The sequence below is a fragment of the Vigna angularis genome, chromosome 7 (genome assembly GCF_016808095.1).
Source record: "Vigna angularis cultivar LongXiaoDou No.4 chromosome 7, ASM1680809v1, whole genome shotgun sequence".
NCBI classification, from domain to species: domain Eukaryota; kingdom Viridiplantae; phylum Streptophyta; class Magnoliopsida; order Fabales; family Fabaceae; genus Vigna; species Vigna angularis.
This window is the reverse complement of record NC_068976.1, coordinates 9,399,407-9,416,995: the sequence shown is the minus strand read 5'-3', so window position 1 is coordinate 9,416,995 and position 17,589 is coordinate 9,399,407. Positions and strand designations below refer to the sequence as shown.

Genomic DNA, 17,589 nt, shown 5'->3' with positions numbered 1-17,589 from the left:
TCCCGATCATAGGGAAAGTCATCTAGGATATTTGAATAACATAATTTTTGACCCTCATACTTCATATTAGCAACATTCAACCAATTAGCAGGTTTTGATCTAATTCTTCTCTTGTTGACCTTACTAAGCAAATATCCATTTCCAGAAATCTTCAGATTTGAATAAAAAAACTTTTATCAAATCCGGATAGAAGGGTCCTTGTAATGTAAAAAATTCAACCACTCCTTGAAATAGAAGATGATGTTGAAAATATAAGGTTGAACCGACAAATGATTCGAAATTCATAATTTTTTGGATGCACAATATTCCTTGTGTAGAAATCAGTTGCATAGTTTTCCATCTGATGGCTGTGACTGAAGAATCAACGTTGATCTAATTGTTCTACAACAGATGGTCTGACATAGGTAGCAACTTCTGCCTCAGTTGTAGTTTCTTTTCCCTTACGACTTTTTCTAGGCCATTTGGTTGATGATAAGGTCATTTCACAAAGATTTCAACAAAACCATAAATAATATCAACAACAAATTACGTCATAAAAAATTATTCAATATTAATAATAACAACAAGCAAAAACAATTAAGTCATAATTACAAAGCAGGTACATCTTAAAGTCATAATAGTAATACAAGTAATTAATTATGGCATTTTAACCGTCATCACCCAAGATCATTTTACATAACTTATTCCACCTCTTGTGTGGTGGAAGTCCCATCAACCTTTTTGTACATGTGGGGTTTCTACATAAGAAGTCATAACATTGTTTGAGCAAGTTTTCATCAAGAATATTCATACCACTCAACATTTCATATATGTCGCCCTCTATGTATGTGAATGTCGGGGTGCGACGTAGGATCTCGGTTTGGGAACGTAGTAAGATCCCAATAAGATGGTAATTTCAATTGTCAATATTGAAATAAAAGAGTCACAATTCCAAACGAAACCTGTTAAAAAAAATACATCAATATCTTATATCATATAATGGTTAAAAAATATAAAACTTTGTTAAACATGTACCTTCAATTCACTCTACATCATGTGTCTGAACTCCACATAATGCCTCAACACATCAACTTAGGAAGGTCAACTAGGTTATATAGATGAAAATTTTTAACATACAACCACCAAGCTTTTTCAACCTCAAAGATGCTCTAATGATTGTATAAGAGAAAGTTCAATATGCTTTTTCAATGAACTTCAGTAAGCTACACATGTAACTGGAAGAACAAGCTTGTCTTTAATAATACAAATAAAAACGAAATGGACAGAAGATATCTCCCTAACCTGGACAAGGTACTTATCCCTCATATCACCTTCTTAGCTTACCAAATGCACCTTCTCGTTCCAAAAACGTGCAACACAAACAAAGGGTTAGCCTGCTGATAAGTTGTTGTTGAAGCGATCAAATTAATACTACTTTTCAAGACAACTTCAGTATTGCCAAGTAGTATTCAATAAAGTAGATAGGGTTAAAGTAACCCTGAGTCGTCTCCCAACGAACACAGAATTGCTTTTGAATATCTAACTCTTATGCTATGCAATGTTTAGGAATAAAAATGACGTTTGGAGAATGTTTAAAGAACAAATAATAAACTTAAAAACAGTTATGATTAAATAGGCTAATTCCACTGCTTTTCCAAGATAGATTCGTCATCGGTTATTCACGGATAATTGTTAAATTGATTATTGTTTAAGTTTCAAATTAATTAAAGTACATTCTCAATTAATTTGAGGGCGATCATGCATTTAACCAAAGTAAATTCTCAATCAAATGCAAAACCTTTCTAGATTATTCACAATAAATTCAATCAAAGTACATTCTCAATCAAATTCTATTGTGTTTAATCATGTCTATTCTTAAATCTCCTAACCAAGTTAAAAGTTAATCAATCAAAGTAAATTCTCAATTGATTATATTTGAAATTATTACTACCAACCAAAGTACATTCTCAATTGATAATAAAAACCATTTAATTATATGAAAGTTCCTAAATTTAATCAAAGTAAATTCTCAATTAAACCTAGAAACCCTAAAATTCATATAATCAATATGCATGTAGATTCAAACACATTATGATGCAAAAATCTTTGCTTTTAATAAGATAGAGAGATGAAAGACATAGAGAGAACAACTTAAATCAATAATCAAAGTAAACAATTGCATTAACTGAAAATAACCTTAGAATCCGTCTTGGAATTACAGTAGAATAGCCCTAGATGCTTAGCTCTCCATGATTGGAGTTGAATACAAGATGAAAGAAAAGTGAGAGGAGTATGAGAGAATGAATGAAGTGAAGTCCCCTGGGTCTCTTTAAATAGGCTTGATTGGGCTTGGACTCTGAATATTCAGTTGATAAAATCTTTTATCTTATATCTTCCAAATAACTAAAAGATTTAAATAATTATAACATTATTTGGAAGATATTTTCTATTGATATTCCCAATTTAAATTAATTCAACAACTGAATTTATTTTTTTATCTTTTCTGCCGTCTGCCTGCGTGGCTGCCCTCTTCCTTCCCAAAATTAGGGTTTAGAATTGGGGAAAAGGCCTTCCCCTTTCTGCCGTCTGCCTGCGTCTGTTTGGGTTTTTCTTTTGAATTAAAGGTTCGAAGATGGATGACAGCGGCAAGGAGGTGAGCACGGCGACTGTACGTGACGGAGGCGATATGAAAACCTCGCGGCGGCGCGAATGTTCGTTGATGGCGTCCAGGGCGGAATCGCGATTGCGATTGCTTGGGCGATGAAGAACTCGCGATGGTATTGATGGTGATGTGCGTTGAACGTTGCGATCTGCGGCGCGGCTTGGATATGGAGGTTTCAAAAGCGGCGACCCTTTCGCGAATGGAGGAGGAGCTTGCTGGTTTGATGGAGAAGAGGACGGTGACTCTGTGCGACGACGACAAGATGTTGGTGATGCGAAGAAGATGGAACTCGCGAGAAGTTTTTGCGGTTGAGATGCGCGATTGGGTTCCGAGAAGGTGGCATACTCGTGGTTCATGGTGGTGATGGCGAGACCGTGGTGATGGTGATTTCTGGGTTCTTGGGTTTCCTTTGGTTTTTCTGAGTGTAGGTGGTAGTTCTCGATGACGGTGCCGTGTGAGAAACGTTGTGTCGGACAACCATGGAGATGCGAAGAAGATGAACAGAGGTTGCAGATGATGCGGTGCAGAGCTTGTGGCAACGGAGGAGAAGACAAAGATGGAGGTGCGATGGTGATGCACAACGGAGGCGGAGCGGCGCGACAAGGTTGCAGATGGTGCTAGAAAGTCGCGCCTTGGTGGTAGCTGTCCAGTGACGAAGCGACGCGGCGGCGCGATTGATGGTGACGGCCTGACCTGTATCCGCGGCGACTAGCGGGAATGGTGGTCGTGGAGGTTGCGTCAGCGGCGGAAGCGGAACGGCGGCTTGCGGCATTGGCGGCTAAGGTTTCTGTGGAGAAGGTGGAAGATGATGCTCATGTTAGGGCTGAGGTGGCGGCACATAATTGGCTAGATCTTTGTGGGGAAGATTTGGACACGTGGCATGATCTGGTAGAGTCTAGCTTAGGAGGGATATGGATAGGGAAATTTAGGAGGTGTATTTAGAATAGGGTTACTGTTTAGCTTTGTATTGGGCCTCTTTAAGATAAGAGGGGTGTATGTAGGGAAATTGGAAGGTGCAAGGGTAAACGTTGTCTGTTTGGCCCATCTGTACATTATTTTCCAAATAAAATCTGATTTTGGGCCTTGAATTGCCATTTGGACCAATAGAACTTATAATTTCAGCTGCACAAATAAACGTAAGAACATCCAAGAATATTTTATGCGCTAAAACTCACTTTTTACGTTTCTTTAATTCTCAAACCCAACAATTCCAATCATCACAAATTCACTTAAAATCAATTATTTAAGCACAATTATTCTATCAAAAATTTAATTTTAAACCATAAATGTGGACATAAATATGCACTCATCACCTGCTGCCATTAAAAACGATATCCTTCAACTTCTTGTGTTACTCTAGGGCTGCTGCTGCATTTTGCAAGTTCATGGAACCCATTTGCGGCCAAGCCTACGACCCAAAACAATGCAAAACGTTGGCCTTCACCCTCCACAGAACCGTCCTCTTCCTCCTCTCCACCTCCATATCATCAACCTCTCCTTACTATTGCTTCGTCCATAGTCTTATGCTGCAGCCAAGACCACCACATATCCTCCACCGCACAAACCTCCATCCTCTTCTCCATCACATACAACTTCCTCCTCTCCTTCCTCCCTTTCTCCACCTGCGTCTTTGTTTGCCTTGAACAGTAGTTGTAGGAACACACCTCCATCCTCTGCGGCCTTCTCCTCAACCCCAAAGCCACCATTGCTTCCATGGGATGTACACATTTGACAGCGACGCCAACAACATCATAACCGCATAAGCCCATGCACGAAGGTTAACATGCTTCTGCTAACAAATGAATGCGACGGAGGAACGAATGCAGCTATGGGGAACCAAATTATGAACCCACGAAGCTTTACACTCTCTCAAACACTGACTGCAACCGGAGAAACACAGATCCGTATACGACGCCATTAGAACCGAATAAACACGCGCACAATTCCCTGGATCCGGATACGCCAAGCCTGTAACCGAATACGCCTCCTTTGCAACTTCTTCGAAAAGCTGGAATCGGATACGCTCTTCGGTGTAACCGAATACACAACCATGGACATCTCTTCTTCAATCGCTGCTTCAAGCTTTCGTCATCTTCATCTCCTCATCATCAACCACGTTCTGTCTCGTCCATTAGCCTCTCTTCCTCTTCAACTTAATCACACAACTTCAACCTGCAACAACCACATCAAAATCGAAAGAAATATTACCTCAACTCCACAGCTGCTCACTGTCAACACAATACTTCAACACACAGACACAGTTCTCCCTCGAGGAAAGCTGCTCAAAGTAAACAACGCAAACTTTGTTGTCTCTATATAAACACACACATCAGTTAATACACACACCAAAATTATCTACCACATAGCTCTATTTTCAAACCTCTTTTGCCAGGAATCTCTCCTTTCCAGTGAATGGTTTTGTCAAACAGAGAATCTCGCCAGCTACTTACAGTGCAATGGGTTGCAAAAGCAAGCTGCAAAAGCCAAAAATGCATGGCCATGACAGTGCAAACTAGAAAATCACATGGGCAACGACAATAATATTTACGCGTGAAACCATAATGCATGACTTTTTTATGTTATGCTTTCAGTTGCTTGGAATCGATTATTAAACTTAAGAATCGAATAACGTTTCATACGTTAATATTGTGTTTATTTATATTATGCATGGTTGAATATTGTCTTGGAATTTTAATAATAGTACATGGCATATAAGTCTTTTACGCCTAAATCAGCGCAAATCGTATCAAAATAGCGAGATGGTCGAAATAGTGAAATCTCACAAATCGTTGCTTTTCTATCTTTACAAATCAGCACAAGCAAACAACACTTCTCTCACAAATCCATCCTCGCTATATGTTGAAAACATGAAATTATTTTCAAACGAACACATCTTAAGTGTCTTATAAAGGTAAAGAAAAAGCAAACTAAAGCCCACCCTATTGTCTTTCTCGAATTTAAAAGTGCCAAGTTGCCTACTCTCTCTTCTACACACAACTAAACAAAATAAATAAATAAATAAAGCCAACTATTTCCCCTCCAAATTAAATTTTAATTAGTGAATCTTTGAAATTTTCCATTTTTACTTTGTAGTTCTTTTTATCATTAGCATTCTCATAACTTTAAAAACTCATGTATATAATTTATTTTATAAATTATATCTTGATTTTTCATCATTAATCCAACATAAGTCTATTTAAATATATGAAAAATAAAAAAAAAAACTTATCATTAAAGTATAACTTTTTATGATTTTATGTTCTTGAATGTATCAAATTTGTTAATAAAATCATTCGTTAATAATAAATAATAAAATCCTCAATTTAGTCTCATTGAAGATAATACAATTTTTTCGGTTAAATAATAATAACAATATTATTACAGTGTTAAGGAATTTTACTATTAATGTTGATATTATTCTTTTTCAAGTTAACTATTGAATTATGATAATTTATTGTTCATATTATATGTTATTGTTTTATTGATTTAATTTTTAAAAAATGAAATTCGTCATGAGTATGCTGATTTCATTTTTAAAAAAATGGATCAAATTGAAAAAATTCAAAATATTGTAATGAAATTGAAAATGTTATAAGAATACCAAGACTGAAATCCTTATTTATCCTAAAAACGTTTTTGAAACTGTGATCATTATAACTTTGATTACAGACTGAAAACAAAATCATAAAACGTTTATAGGCAAAAAAGCAAATGATTATTAAGTATTTTTTGATAATTTTTTCACGAAACAAATATTAAGTATTGAAAAAAAATCTAAAAATTTTCTCCAATAATTATTTCCCCGCTAGTTCAGTATAAATATCTCAGTGCCAATGCGTGTTTTTCACGGGAATAACTGTCGTTGAATCGAAAAAAAAATGCAGAGTCTGCAAGAAAAGGCTTCCGAATGGAGTGGGGTTGCCATAGACGACGCTTTTTCCATCGACAACACCAACCTCTTTAACAAGCTCGGCCTTCAAACCTTCATCAACCTCTCCACCAATTTCTACAACAGGTGCTTCGTTTTCTTCAATTAATCATGTTGAATGTAACGTAGATAAGGCTATTTTAGAGTATACCTGAGTTGAATTAGGTTTTGTAAAGTTGAATTAGGTTTAAAAATTATAATTAGTATCTGAATATCAGGTAGAGTCTATCTATCAAGTAGAGTATATCTTACTAAGATTTATTGTTTGTTGGTTTTATTTCTTATCTTACTATCTATTTGTCTATTAATATCTAGTTTTAGGCTCAAGATATGTTCTCATGGTGAGAAAGTTCACTTTTTAACAAACCGTGTTTTATTCAGTTCTTGAATGATGTATTTTTTGTCGGGGTTTGACTTGGGACAGGGTATACGCCGAAGAGGAAGAGTGGTTTCGTTCAATATTCGCTAATTCTAAGAAAGAAGACGCTATTCAAAACCAATACGAGTTCTTCGTGCAACGAATGGGTGGACCTCCTCTCTTTTCCCAAAGAAGAGGTATTGTTTTGCTTTCTAGGAACCTACCATTTGCTGCTGATTCCAATATAACTTCAGTTATATTTGTGCCTGCAATGTTAAATTATTATTATTCTTGTAAAATGAACTGAATTATCGAGTTTGGTTCGTACGTTACTTAGGAAAAAAGTGCATTTGATTTGATTATTTGAAATCTACTGACTCATGTAGCCAGCTAGTAGAACAGTTTTCAGTAGACTTTGAAAAAATTGTTAACTCATTATTTCCCTTAGAATATTTGATGGTGTTCCGATAGAACGTGATAAGGTCAACAATTTTTGTTAAACTAGACTCTCTTACTATCTTAAAAGTGGACTTTAAGTACTCCTTGAAATTAGTTTGTATGTAACTTCAGTTTTGCATCTATTCATATTCTATAATTTGATCCATGAGGAAATGGTTGGAGCCCAAATGGAGGATGGGTTACGTGGTTATTATGCGCAAGGGAGAACATAAAGTAGGGAATGCTTAATGAGATTCTCATTTTATCCTTCTCCTTCTCCGTGCTCTTCTGAATTATAATTTCTCTAACACCTATTCCAAGGGGATTTTGTATTCTTCATGAAGGGCCTCCCAATACGCTAAAACCATTAAATTGTTTCCTCAGTTTCACATCATGTCATCAAGATTAATTGAGAACAATCTCTCTTGAAGTGTGGGTCTCCACACTCGTAACACTTTAGACCTCCTTCATTAGTCTACTGTGACTTGTCATATGGATTTTTCTGCAATTTCCCTTTAGAAGACCCTCCCTCTTCTGTTCTAACCACACGACTTGGATCCAACTTCAGTTGCTCTACAGTTTTGGCTTTCTCTACTAGAGATGGAAAATCCCAAAATAATGGCTAATGTTATCCAGCAGCAGCAAGCAACCGCTGGACCCCAAGATCAGCCTAACTTAGGCGAGTTTATGAGACACAATCCCCCTAAGTTTACTAGGAAGGATACTCCAAACCAGGTTGATTCCTGGATCTAAGAGATAGAGAAGATCTTTATGGCCATCTCTTGTCTTGAAGAAAGGAAGTTGGGGTTCACATCCTACCTTTTGAATGAAGAAGTTGAGTACTGGTGGGTTGGCAAACAACAAATGATGGAAGCTCAAAGAGAGAATGCAAATTAGGAAAACCTCAAAGAGAGGTTCTAGGAGAATTATTTTCTCGATAAATTTGAAAGGGATGCAAAGTTCATAACCTTGCAACAAGGAAGAATCTCCATGCACGACTATGAGGCTAGGTTTGATTATATAGCAAGATTTTGTACTCAGAATGCTACTGAAGTGTAGAAATGTCGGATGTTTGAGAGAGGTATGAGGGATCAACTGAAGAAGGTTACCATTCCTATGTGAATTCAAGAGTTTCCAACTCTAATAGAGAAAGCCAAAGTTGTAGAGCAACTGAAGGTTGATCCAAGTTATGTGATCAGAATAGAAGATGGATGATCTTCTAAATTGAAACTCTAGAATAAGCCATATGATAGGTTGCAACAGACTAATCAAGAAGGTCTAAAGTGTTATGAGTGTGGAGACACTTCAGGAAAAATTGTTCTCATTCCTTTAGAATGAAGTCTAGGGAGAAGAAATGTTTTGAATGCCTGCAGTTTGTCATATGGCTTCTGTTAGAATAATTATTAAGTCTACCTAGTATAGCAAGGCCTAAAGTAGGCAGTTGTGTGTTGGGGTATCTATAATGATTGTTCCTAGCAGTCTAGGACAATCTCTTCATCTTCCATCTATGTATTGTATCAGTTTTTTATCTATATAAATGATAGAACTGGGAAGGGTCTTTCAAGCCCTTTAGAACTATTTTTCTCTGTTTTAGATCTCAAGTTGGTATCAGAGCCATGGTTAGAGCCTATCCTAGCGAGTTCTAAGTGGGCATTCTATTCTTCTATTCCACCTGCTATCGAGCCGTTATCAGACCACCCAATTTCTACTATCACGCACGAGATGTCTATACCTCGGTGTGAAGGGGGTGTGTTGGAAGTCCCACATTGACTAGAGATAAGGCCAAATTAAAATATATAAGTGAGGTGCAAACCTCACCCTACAAACCGGTTTTGTGGGGATGAGTTAGGCCTCAAGTCCACTTCTAACATGGTATCAGAGCAGGTTCATCTTGCTCTGGTTTCCTGTCCACCAGCACTGTCACTGCTGTTTGCACCTGTCCGGTGCCGTTCGCCGTTGTCCACGGCTGTCTCACCACCATCTGCAACTGTCAACTGCAGTTTGGAGCTCTCCAACTTGGTTGTCCGCCATACAACATCTGTCCGCTGCTGTCCACCACCGTTCGCCGCCGTCCGCCGCCGTTCTCCTCCGTTCGCCGCCGTCCGCCGTCACAGTTCCGTCCGGCGACCACCAGATCTGGTTCGCCTCTTCACGCGACGGCCAACCCCACCGGTGGGCTCGCCTGATTCTCCTCCACGCTCCGCCACGCGCCGCCTCTTTGTGCGCTGCGATCAGGCGCGTGCTGTCCACGCGCCGCCCTCTGCTCACCGGAAAGTCGCCGCGCCACCTCCGTAGCTGTCGCCCTCTGCTCCTCTGTCCGTTCTGCCTCTCAAAATCTCACTTTGGTGTGTCCAGAAGCTCCTCTGTCCGTTTTGCTCCTTTGTCGTGTTCCTGTGCCTCAGTCTCAGGAAGCTTATGAAACAATGGAACCATCTGTCATGGTTGCCACGCGAGGAAGAGGAGGACGTGGCACTAGAGGAGGAGGACGTGGAGGTCGGGGACGTCCACAATGCTCTTACTGTAAGAGGGTGGGTCACACCCAAGAAAACTGCTACTCCTTGCATGGCTTTCCTTAAAAAACCGTCAATATCTCTAAGGCTGAAACTTCCACTTCCAACTCCAAGTTCACTGAGGAAGAGTATCAAGAGTATCTGCGATTAAAGTCTAATAGTTTGGCGCAATCATCTCAATCCCCAAGTACGTCCACAGCTTGCATGTCTCAATCCATGGAAGGTCTAAATTCATGGGTAATTGACTCGGGTGCTTTGGATCACATTTCTGGTAATACCTCATTGTTCTCAACCCTTTCCCTCCAAGAAAAACCCCATTTCATTACCCTTGCAAATGGCTCTAAAACTTGTTCAAAGGGAGTCGGTCAAGTCTCCCTGTCTCCCTCTCTAACTCTGAAATCTGTTCTTTTTGTCCCTAACTGTCGATTCAATTTAATTTCCCTAAGTCAGTTAACCAAAATGTTACATTGTTCAATAACTTTCGATTCAAATTCTTTTGTTATACAGGAGCGTGGCTCGGGGAGACAAATTGGAGAAGGATATGAAGCTGGAGGTTTATACCATTTTGGATCTCGCCCACGGGTATCTTGTGTTGCAGCTCTTCCCCCTAAAGTGTTACATGATCGGTTTGGTCATCCTCACTTGTCAAAGTTAAAAAAGATGTGTCCTGAACTTAGTGGTCTTCAGACTTTAGAATGTGAGTCTTGTCAACTAGGAAAACATGTTAGATCTGTCTTTCCCAAAAGGTCTCAATCAATGTGTACTTCTAGTTTCTCTATTATTCATTCTGATGTCTGGGGACCTAGTCGCGTCTCTTCTTTTGGTTTTAGGTATTTTGTTACTTTTATTGATGAGTATTCTAGATGTACTTGGGTTTATCTAATGAAAGATCGTTCTGAATTGTTACCCATTTTCACATCCTTTTTGAATGAAATCAAGAACCAATTTGGTCATGTAATTAAAGTCTTAAGAAGTGATAATGCTAAAGAGTATTAATAGACACTTGGTTGAAACGGCTCGTACCCTTTTGCTTAGTGCTCATATTCCTGTTCATCACTGGGGGATGCCATCTTGACTGCATGTTTTCTTATTAATAGGATGCCCTCCTCCTCCCTCAATAATAAAGTCCCTTTCTCCATTCTCTTTCCCAATGATCCTCTCTTTCACACCTCTCCTCGCGTCTTTGGTTGTGTTTGTTTTGTTCACGACATGTCTCCGGGGCTCGACAAGCTCTCTGCTCGTGCGATCAAATGTGTCTTTTTAGGCTATTCTCGGCTTCAAAAAGGGTACCGGTGTTACTCCCCTGAAACCAAAAAGTACTACATGTCTGCCCATGTTACCTTCTTTGAACAGACACCTTTCTTCTCGCCCTCTGTTCAAGATGTTCATATCCTCCCCCAGGTCCTTCCTCTTCCAGTGGTTGAGTCTAATATCTCCAATCCCTCAGTCAGTCCAAGTCATGCCCAAGGTCCTCCCGAACCTTCCTCTCCCCATACTGATATCCTTCGACACAGTACCCCGGTGAGTAATCCTCTTCCAGCAAATGGTGGATCTCCTCCTTCAGATTCTTCTCCGTCACCATCTCCTGTCACGCCTCCTGGTGAAGATGATTCTGGTTGGCCCATTGCTCTCAGGAAAGGTACTCGTTCCACTCGCAACCCTCATCCCATTTATAGTTTTCTTAGTTATCACTGAGTGTCACCCTCCTTTTATTCCCTTTTATCCTCAATATCTCCTGTGGTTATTCCTAAAAATGTGAAAGAAGCACTTGATCATCCTGGATGGCGACAAGCCATGATTGAAGAAATGCAGGCTCTTGACCACAGTCATACTTGGGATCTTGTGCCACTTCCCCCGGGCAAAAAGGCTGTTGGTTGTCGATGGGTATATGCCATTAAAGTTGGCCCTAATGGTGACATTGATAGGCTCAAAGCCCGACTGGTTGCAAAAGGGTACACTCAGGTTTATGGTCTTGATTATTGTGACACCTTTTCTCCCGTGGCCAAGATGACTACCATTCGATTGTTCTTTGCAATGGCCGCCATTCGTCATTGGCCACTTCATCAATTGGATATCAAAAATGCCTTTCTCCATGGTGATCTTGACGAAGAAGTGTATATGGAGCAACCTCCGGGGTTTGTTGCTCAGGGGGAGTCTGGTATGGTTTGTAAATTGAACCGATCTCTATATGGGCTCAAGCAATCACCACGTGCTTGGTTTGGAAAGTTTAGCTCCATTATTCAAAAATTTGGGTTAAAACGCAGTGAAGCAGATCATTCAGTCTTTTATTATCATTCGTCTCCCGCGAAATGTGTTTACTTGATAGTATATGTTGATGATATAGTTATTACAGGAAATGATGCTGTTGGAATATCTCAATTGAAGGAGTACTTGTGTAAACATTTTCAAACCAAGGATCTTGGGAGCCTCAAATACTTCCTAGGCATTGAAGTAGCTCAGTCAAAAGATGGAGTTGTAATCTCCCAAAGGAAGTATGCTCTGGATATTTTGCAAGAAACAGGCATGATTGATTGTAGACCGGTTGATAGCCCTATGGATCCAAATCAGAAATTAACAACAGAAGGAGGTGAATTATTCTCCGACCCGGAGAGATATAGGAGGCTAGTTGGAAAACTAATCTATCTCACTATTACAAGGCCGGATCTATCTTTTGCAGTTGGAGTGGTTAGTCAGTTTATGCAAGCTCCATGTGTTGGCCATTGGAATGCTATCATTCGCATTCTAAGGTATGTGAAAAAGGCTCCCGGGCAAGGGCTGTTATATGAAGAAAAAGGAAGCCTTCAAGTATCAGGATATTGTGATGCTGATTGGGCAGGTTCTCCTATTGATAGACGATCTACTACTGGATATTGTGTTTTCCTTGGAGGAAACATTATCTCATGGAAAAGTAAGAAACAAAATGTAGTGGCTCGATCAACAGCTGAAGCTGAATATAGGGCAATGGCTTCATTAACATGTGAACTTATATGGGTGAAGCAGTTCCTTCAAGAGCTTAACTTCTGTAACATCTAGAGTATGAAGATGTATTGTGATAACCAAGCTGCTTTTCACATTGCATCAAATCCAGTGTTTCACGAGAGAACCAAACATATAGAAATTGATTGTCATTTTGTTCGGGAAAAATTATTGTCAAAAGAAATATGTATTGAGTTTGTTGGATCAAATGACCAACTCGCAGATGTGTTGACTAAGTCGTTAAGGGGACCTCGGATTGAGTTTATTTGTTCCAAGCTTGGTACATACAATCTGTATGCTCCAGCTTGAGGGGGAGTGTTAGAATAATTATTAAGTCTACCTAGTATAGCAGGGCCTAAAGTAGGCAGTTGTGTGTTGGGGTATCTATAATGATTGTTCCTAGCAGTCTAGGACAATCTCTTCATCTTCCATCTATGTATTGTATCAGTTTTTTATCTATATAAATGATAGAACTGAGAAGGGTCTTTCAAGCCCTTTAGAACTATTTTTCTCTGTTTTAGATCTCAAGTGCTTCTTCTGTTGTTTCCCTTCAAAAGATCATACCTCTTGTGTTCTCAAGCAACAGTGCTTCGTTCCGCCCCTACCACAGTCGGTGTAGGGGAAGTCAGCCGTCGACGCAGTCAGTCGTCGTTACCGCAGTCAATTGTTGCAACCTCTGCAGTTTGTCGCTGCTGCCGCATTTTCTTTTATCAAGAGTTTTCGCTGTTTTCCGTGAGGGAAAATATTTTTTCAGCCCCTGCCGATAACTTTCTTCTTGGACCTCCATAGTGTCTTTGATATTTGGTGTTTTTTTTTGGTTCCTACCAAGGCTCTCTTCATCGTCCATGCCTTGTTATAACAGCTCACTGAGAGTTGTTCTAATGCCTTGTTGTAATAGCTCACTGAGAGTTGTTCCATGAGATCGCCCGCTGCTGATTTGGCTCGTTCGATGTTAGGGGTTTCATATTTGTCCTCAAGTACGGATCAGTTCTCACCAGTTCTTCCCGCTTCACGTTCTGTCATTGACGTGCATATGCAGTCGTGAGGGAAAGAAAAGTTTAGTGCCGCTGCAGGGTAGTGTAATCCTTGCAGTTCTGGACAGTCAAGTCCCTGAAGGTTTGTTGCTGTTCAAGACAATAAAGTCCTTGAAGGCTTGTTGTTGTTAGGGCAGTTAAGTCCCTAAAGGTTAGGACAATGAAGTCCTTGAAGGTTCGTTGTTGTTAGGGCAATTAAGTCCCTAAAGGTTAGGATAGTGAAATCCTTGAAGGTTTGTTGTTGTTAGGGCAGTTAAGTCCCTAAAGGTTCGTTGTTGTCAGGGCAATTAAGTCCCTAAAGGTTCATTATTGTTCAGGGTGGTTAAGTCCCTACAGATTTGTGGTTGTTAGCCTTTGAAGGCCTCCCATATGTTACTCATGGAAATCATGTTCTTGAAGTTTTGTTGTTGTTCGCCACTATTGATGACAATCCAGTCCTTATAGTTTGTTGCTGTTTGCTGCTGCAAGTCATCATCCATTTTTTATAGAAATCTCCCTCGTCCATTGCTGTCCAAGTTGAAGTTTCATGGTGCTAGTTCGCCCTCGTCCATTGCTGTCCAAGTTGAAGTTTCATGGTGCTAGTTCGTCCTCGTCCATTGTTGTCAAATTTGGTTTATTGATGTTCTCTACAATTGAGTTTGACTATTCCAAGCTTAGTTCATACAATCTTGTATGATCCTGCTTGAGGGGGAGTGTTGTAATTTGAGATAATATCTTTAGAATCTTCCTAATTAGAGGAAATAAATATATAATCTTTTATTTTATTTTACTTTTCTAGTTTCCCTATTTCCCTTTATTTTACTTTCTTAGTATCCCTATTTTCCTTTATTTTACTTTTCTAGTTTCCCTATTTCTCTTTTTAGGAGAATTAGATTATTACAAATAAAGAGTATCAGAATGTATTTTTTATGATTAAGAATAATAAATCAGTCTTATTTTACACAGATACGAATATATTTAGCCTTATTTACTATATTTAACTTATACGGAATAGTATATTAAGATATGACTTTGTTACTCTAATTATCCTTTGCTGAATATCTTCTCAGAATATCTCTCTTATTACTCTAATTAATTTCCCGCCCATTCTAACTGCTGCGGCAATTAGGATGCTTCCACCGTTCGACCTGGTCGCTCCCCCTCGTCTACCGCTCGTCCTAGTCGCTCCCCCCTCATCTACCGTTCGGCCAACTCGCTTCCCGCCTTCTACCGTTCGGCCTGGTCGCTCCCCCTCTTCTACCGCTCGGCCTGGTCGCTCCCCCTTGTCTACCGTTCGGCCTGGTCGCTCCCCCTCTTCTACCGCTCGTCCTGGTCGCTCCCTCTCGTCTACCGCTCCCTCTCATCCACGCTCGGCCTGGTCGCTCCCCCTTGTCTACCGTTCGACGAACTTGCTCCCCCTCTTCTATCGTTCGTCCTGGTTGCTCCCTCTTGTCTACCGCTCGGCCTAGTCGCTCCGCCTTGTCGACCGTTCGACCATACCTCTCCATGCCTTCCACCTTTCGACCTTTAGGGTCAATACCGTTCGGCCTCACTTCCCTCGTACCTTTCTTCTCCTTCTCATTACCTCCCACATTATACCCTAACACATTTACTAGAGAAATGACTAATATACAATATATAAGTGGAAACAAATTTTACCTTACTCACATTGTGTTAGGTTTCTATAAACTCTCCATTCTCTATCACATTGTAAAGTTGAGTTATATTTAAAATTCACTTCTTATCATAGTATCAAAGTCATGAGTTAGAGTCTAAGTAGAATTTGTTGTTTATTAGGTCTATTATTCCATTTGTTATTGGATCACTATCGTACTATCTATTAATGTTTAATCTTATGTTAGAAATGTATATGCCTTGTCGTGATAAAGTGTGTTAAAAGTTCAACGTCAACTACAAATAAGGTCAATTCATAATATATAAAAGGCTATATACTTTCTGCACTAATCTTGGGGAAGAGTGAAATTGATTCTTCGACTTACCTAGCAACTCCTGCAGTTTGAAAATTGAATCTTGGTTTCTCTTGATATTTGGCAGGACATCCCGCTCTAATTGGTCGACATCGCCCATTTCCTGTAACGCATCAAGCTGCAGAGAGATGGTTACATCACATGCAACAAGCATTAGACAGTACTCCAGATATAGATGATGACTCAAAGACCAAAATGATGAACTTTTTCAGGTTTATGTTCTGAACCAAAGTCCCACTTCCTGGCAAATGATTATCCTTGCTAACGTATTATTTTTCAGGCACACTGCATATTTTTTGGTCGCTGGAGATGAGCTAAAGAATCAAAACCAACAGATTCCCTGCAAACATGCAGCCAAAAGAGATGATTCATAAATCTTTATTTCAATTTCCTTTTTATTTATTGCATTTTTCCCAAAACTTTGTGTAAAAAATAGTTGAATACAAAAAACAGTATTGAATTGCCTTTAAGTTGTACTCACTAAACTCTGGCAGGTCTAATCCTTACTCAGAAGTTTTATGATTTTTTCCTTGAATTTATTCTGGTATATTTTTTGCTTTTCAAATTTGTGTTTTTGATTGGTTGCTATAATTTTTTTCAAAACTGAATTGGATCAGTTTGGTGACCCTGTTAGCTATTAGAAAAAGAACTGGTATTTTTCATGGTGAAAAGCTGATATAAATTCTTAAAAGTTGATCCAGAATCGGTTTGTACAAATATTTCTTGATGTTTTAAAAGGTCACTTTAAAGACTTTTACATAAATAAAAGCAAAATTTTATCAGTATTATGTTAATGTCTTAATATTATATTATTTTAGTATTAAGTTTAGTTTTAGGCAAAAATGTTTTTCATCCTTTAAAATTATAAATTATTATTTTTATTCTTAATTCTTAATATTTTATGGCAATTATTGGTTTTAAACGAAAAGGGTATGGAAAATCTTTAAGTACATATTATGCTTACATAGCTTCCCAACAGCGTTCTGTTTCTTCACTCATTCAGCCAGAGTTTAGCACCAATCTCAACTCCTAGTGAAAAAATGGAGTGAATATGCATAATTCCACCAATCCAGTGATTCATGTTAGGGCCTAGAAATCACACTACAGGAATTCTGACACCAATAATTATACACCAATAATTATACGCTAAATTTGATAGCTTTGGCTCTCTCTTCTTCATTTGTTTAAAATTAAATAAAATAGAAGTAGCTTTCCAGTTACCGGCATTCTTTTATTTCTCCACATAATTTGTTAACAGTTTTTTAATATTAATTTGATTTTCTAAAAGCAAACATCAACATTTTCTTATACGATCTGGTAAATCTTTAGATTTTGTAAAATTAAACAATTTTAATAGAAGGTTAATTTTTCATTTAGTTAGTTATATAAAAATATTACATATATCTAATTGATGATAATATTAATTACTCATCTATTTAGGATATTTATTGTAACTAGTTTTACAATTTGTTAATCCTAGTAATATCTTTCTCTATATATATATATATATATATATAGATTGACAATTTAATTATTGGTTAATTAAAATTGCATAACTTTAAAAGATTAAATTTGTATTAAAATTTGAGGAGAACAAAATTGTCCATCCATTCACTTGTATAGATTAAAATTGAATTTAAGCTTGTATCTTATTTTTGAAAAAATAAATTTAAATAAAATGTTGTACTCGGAAAAGCAATGCTAGAGGATTTAGTATAAGGGGGGTTTTGTTTTTTT

The 17,589-nt window shown here is 38.5% G+C and overlaps 1 protein-coding gene across 1 annotated transcript; it reads left to right on the top strand.

Annotated features, from left to right (window-relative positions):
* Positions 1 to 6,463: 6,463 nt before the first annotated feature.
* LOC108338255 (two-on-two hemoglobin-3) lies at positions 6,464 to 16,387 on the top strand. Its single transcript, XM_017575028.2, has 4 exons — positions 6,464 to 6,656; positions 6,994 to 7,124; positions 15,920 to 16,064; positions 16,133 to 16,387. Exons 1-4 carry the CDS (start codon positions 6,520 to 6,522, stop codon positions 16,224 to 16,226), a joined length of 507 nt encoding a protein of 168 aa, XP_017430517.1. The 5' UTR covers positions 6,464 to 6,519; the 3' UTR covers positions 16,227 to 16,387.
* Positions 16,388 to 17,589: the final 1,202 nt, after the last annotated feature.

Bases quoted from the DNA above. Each gene is read 5' to 3' on its own strand.
- LOC108338255 (XM_017575028.2), top strand. From the start codon at position 6,520: ATGCAGAGTCTGCAAGAAAAGGCTTCCGAATGGAGTGGGGTTGCCATA. The intron at 7,125-15,919 runs GTATTGTTTTGC...GATATTTGGCAG, and splicing joins TCTCTTTTCCCAAAGAAGAG to GACATCCCGCTCTAATTGGT. The intron at 16,065-16,132 runs GTTTATGTTCTG...ATTATTTTTCAG, and splicing joins AAAATGATGAACTTTTTCAG to GCACACTGCATATTTTTTGG.